At 41.2% G+C, this 4406-nt stretch overlaps 1 protein-coding gene across 1 annotated transcript; it reads right to left on the reverse strand.

Annotated features, from left to right (window-relative positions):
- Window positions 1–585: 585 nt before the first annotated feature.
- LOC112803661 (protein FAR1-RELATED SEQUENCE 5-like) lies at window positions 586–3589 on the reverse strand. The gene is made up of 3 exons (XM_025847144.1): window positions 1250–3589; window positions 1065–1145; window positions 586–780 (listed from the first exon to the last, which is right to left on the reverse strand). Exons 1-3 carry the CDS (start codon window positions 3587–3589, stop codon window positions 586–588), a joined length of 2616 nt encoding a protein of 871 aa, XP_025702929.1.
- Between the last annotated feature and the right edge of the window lie 817 nt (window positions 3590–4406).

The following is a 4406-nucleotide window of genomic DNA, read 5'->3' on the forward strand; positions in this document are numbered from 1 at the left end:
TTTTCAATGAATACAAGAAATCCATAGTAACAAAGTAGATTCAGAAACTCAACGTTACAAAAGAGATTCGTAACCATCTAAGAACAATTCAACCTAGCAGACTACAAGCCATTCAATCAAATAATTTGGTTGGTAAATCAAATGCAATAAGATAGGAAAAAAATTCAACTAACACAGCTCTATTTTTTCAACTGTATTGCATAACCACAATGGTAGGAAATCCTTACTCCAAATGCAACCACAATAAACTTCAACTAAAATACAGCAATGTAAGCAAAACACATGCATATTCATTATTGTCATCATAATGGACTAAGTAGGGAAAAAATCAATTTACACAACTCTAATTGATCAACTGAATTGCATAATCACAATGGTTGCAAATCGTTACCCAAAAGTCAACCGCAATTTACTGCAACAAGAACACAGCACTGTTCATACTAAAAGTAAATAACTAGAACTAAAAACTCCTCAATACCAAGCAGTGACTAATACATTGCGGTCAGTAAATCAGGATAGATCATGCTTTTAGAACCAATTATACTTGCATTGCACTAAATTCAGAAGACTAATTCCTTGAAATGGTCAAAGTGTCCTGTGCATCGACGCGAACAATGCCATGTACGATCCTTGTTTGTTGCCACAAGGCAATGACGATGTTAACGGATCTCGGACATCGATCTGCAAATGTCGTGTGTCACATTTATCATCAACGACATCATTAACGCATTCATAGTTCTTGAATGAATGTCTCTTCTCCTGCTGTGACTCCTTCACATGCTGATAACATCATAATCCCCAATCAGATACTATAATCATGCATAAAACCATAATGGTCATTCATCGCAAAGTGGTAAAGAGGAGTTTTACGCATCACACCTGTGTTAACGAGTAGAGATTTTTATTGAAAACACCATTCGTGGACGTGATGTCAATGGATTCGCTGCTTTCATGGAGGCTCCGCTGTTTTATAAATTTTTTTTTTTAGACAAGAAGTCCGAGACCATCATTAATTTAGCCAGTTCATGACACGGAAATTAGATGTTTATATTCAAAAAAATTACCTCAACAAAAGTGTTGTCTTTACCCTTCCGGTTCCTCATACCCGTCGCCTTAAACTTCCTTGTTCCACCCTTTTTAAAAGGCTGCCCAAACAAAGGAACATTCACATAGTTTAATGGTTTTTAAAGGGACACACACCGAACAAGATTTTCACAGCAGGAGCCTATTTCGAATAAACAGATCGTACCTTGGTATTAGGTCCTGAGTGGTGTTCGGACTTAACTGAGAACGACCTTGAAGAATTACCAAACCTTTCTGGACTAAAACCTGAGTCTTTGGCTGATGCATTGCCGTATGATCGATCGCGAGGGTTACCTTCCACACTATGCTGCATCAGATCTGGACAGCGCTTGTAGTAATGACCGTACTTGTGGCAATTAGAGCATGCTCTCTTCTTCCTCCAAGAAGACCTCTTGGAAGGGGCTCCTTTGCTTTTGACAACGAATGGATCGTTGATGCCTTCCACGTTAACATTAGGAGTTGACTTGCCTTGTTTGCGTGACTGCAGGCGGATAACTAAATTGACAAGTTCAGACTGGACTTCATCAAAGTCTGCAAGATCCTTGCAAGCAATATCACACAGCTTGTTGCAATTCGATGCCAACGCTCCAACTCGAAACTTTAAGACCCTTTCGATGTCATCATTCACAGGCATATCTGTGCTAATAAATTCGTTCTTTGCATTCTTTGTCCACCTTTTGTATATCAACGAATCTGGAAACTCAAGTATGTTTTCGAACTTCATGGCACAGAAGATATGACTACAGGGAATACCACGTGATTCAAACAGCTTGCACGAGCATGAGAACAGATTCTTACCTCTATCGACTTCCACCCGGCGATCTTTGGCCGGGTCTCCCAAAGCAGTCACACTGAACTCTACCTTGTCCAAGGTTGTGCTTAGTACCGTTATATTCAAAGCCCCTGCCCTCTGAATCTCATTACGAATTTCCTTGAAAATGTTTCGCGTGAAATAACATGATGCAGATCTTTCATATACCTCCAATGAGGTAATCATCACAGGCTCTGAGCACTGAGACTTAAAGTCAGCTATTAATTCATTGTTTCTATACTCCTTTAAGGCCCTATCCAGGTTATGCATGAAGTCAATGAGGGTGTTCTTGCGATTAACATAAAATCTGATGAGAGAATTTATACCTTCACACTGTGATGTCGTCCTTATGTAACCGAAAAACTTATCCCGGAGGAAACAATGGGACCACATCTCACGAGTTTCGTACGTCTTCTCCATCCAGGTACTGCCAACAAGGTTGTGCTTATCCAGAATGGCTGTCCATCTCCGATCAAAGTCACTCTGGTCGTTGTTGTCGTATATAAGACCCTTAAAATCGCGTAGGAAATTAGGATTCTTTATATTTTCACATGCATTTCTCTGCAGATGCCAGCCGCATAACCGATGGGTCGCATCAGGCAGAACATTCTTGATTGCATCTCGCATGGCAAGGTCTCCGTCAGTTATTACTGCTTTTGGACTTTTCCCACCCATCGCTTCAACAAAGGTTTCCAACAACCACTTATATGTCTCTGTGGTTTCATCGGAAAGTAGGCCGGAGCCGAATATAGCAGTCTGCCCGTGATGATTGCATCCAGAGAAAATGACCAAAGGCTTGTTGTATTTATTCTTCTTGTAGGTTGAATCAAAGGCAACAATATCTCCAAAGCAGTGATAGTCGATAATCGACTGCCCATCTGCCCAAAAAATATGCTCCAGCCTTTCGTCACTAGTGAACGTATACTTTCCAAAGAACAGCGGATCGTTGTTTGACTTGCCAATCAAATAGTTTATTGCCGCATTGGCATCCCCGTTTTTAACTTTTGCCCGACGATAGCGATCGATGTGGTTGTACAAATCTTTCCGTGTGAAGCCAGCATGACGATATCCACCCTTCTGGAATGCAATATACCCCATAATATGGCAGCTCTTGACACCAAAATTATGTAGATTTTCCACTTGGACTCTATCACTCACAGTGAGACGACGATTGGCCGGTACCAGATGCGCAAATTGGGGTGGCGTCAGATCGTGGTTGTGAGATTCAACAAAACATGATACCTTCCATCTACCACAGCCGTAGTCAAGCTTTACCCTAAGCCGAGCTGGACACTTGGTTCGCGTTAGCGACCTTGCCTCCCTTGATCTATCATCCATATCAAGATACCTCATATTTCTCCAGCCCTCTTTGTTGCAAACAAGTTGCCTGCTAATAATTCGACCTTGATTATCCCTAACCACGTCGTCCTTCCTCATTACAAATCCATGCCAACAAGAATAAGCGTTATAAAACTGGCAGGCCTCATCCTCTGTCCTAAACTCCAGGTTCCAAATATCCTCCACCATTAGATCTGCTATTCTTTTTACCCCACAAACTTCTTCACTCTTGCTAGTAGAATCCAGCGAATCCACATCGTCGTCTTCAGCATTGTCTTCTGCATTCGGTTGATAATCGAAATCATCACCCAAATCATTATCAGAATCATTCTTCACATCATCCTCGTTAATGGACATAATTTAACCCCTGCCATAATTTTACCCAAAATTGTCACTAAACGGAGCCAATGGCAACAACGAAGGGAAGCTAAAATAAGCTGCATGTAAAATTAAATGAACCAAATCCAATTACACTAACCCAATTAAATTTCAATTCCCCAAACCTAGCCACAGCATAGAACTAGATAAAGTAACTTAATTTCCAAATTCAAGGATAGCAACCCAACACCCTAAACAGAGAACCATTAAAAAGCCATAGACTATCATCTGAATTGAACTAATCTGGACATACCTTGATGACAAGCAGAGGTTGAGCTTCGGCGGAAAAAAAATGCACTGTCGGAGTCGGAGGGAGGTGATTTGTACCTAATCCGACGCACCTAATTAAAAGGCAGCCGAAAATTGATTATTGGTAAACTAGCTTCCAGCAGCCACAGCTTCGGATCTAGCAGAAGTTCTGCTACAAATTTCTCTATCGGAGCCACATCACTTTAGCGTTCGCCCTCTCCTCAGTTGACGTCGACGCCAATCCGACGAAAGCAGAGTACCAGTTCCGGAACCTCTTACTCGAAGGATATCATTCTTGCTAAATGGACGCTGGGTATCGAACGAAGGTGAAAAAATCAAACAGGGTTCGGTTGTGGGTTCAAGGATAACAAATTTCAGGGTTCGGTACTGGGTATAGAACGAAGGCGGAATTACCACCGGGCAGTGGGTTCTATGCGTTTTCCAGGAAGTGAAACATGATTTAAAGGCTTGTGCGACATGCATGTTGAATTTCAGAAACTGATGGAGGGTATTTTATAAAATGAAAAACAAGTTTGAGTAATTATAA

The sequence above is a fragment of the Arachis hypogaea genome, chromosome 5 (assembly GCF_003086295.3).
Source record: "Arachis hypogaea cultivar Tifrunner chromosome 5, arahy.Tifrunner.gnm2.J5K5, whole genome shotgun sequence".
In the NCBI taxonomy this organism is placed as follows: domain Eukaryota; kingdom Viridiplantae; phylum Streptophyta; class Magnoliopsida; order Fabales; family Fabaceae; genus Arachis; species Arachis hypogaea.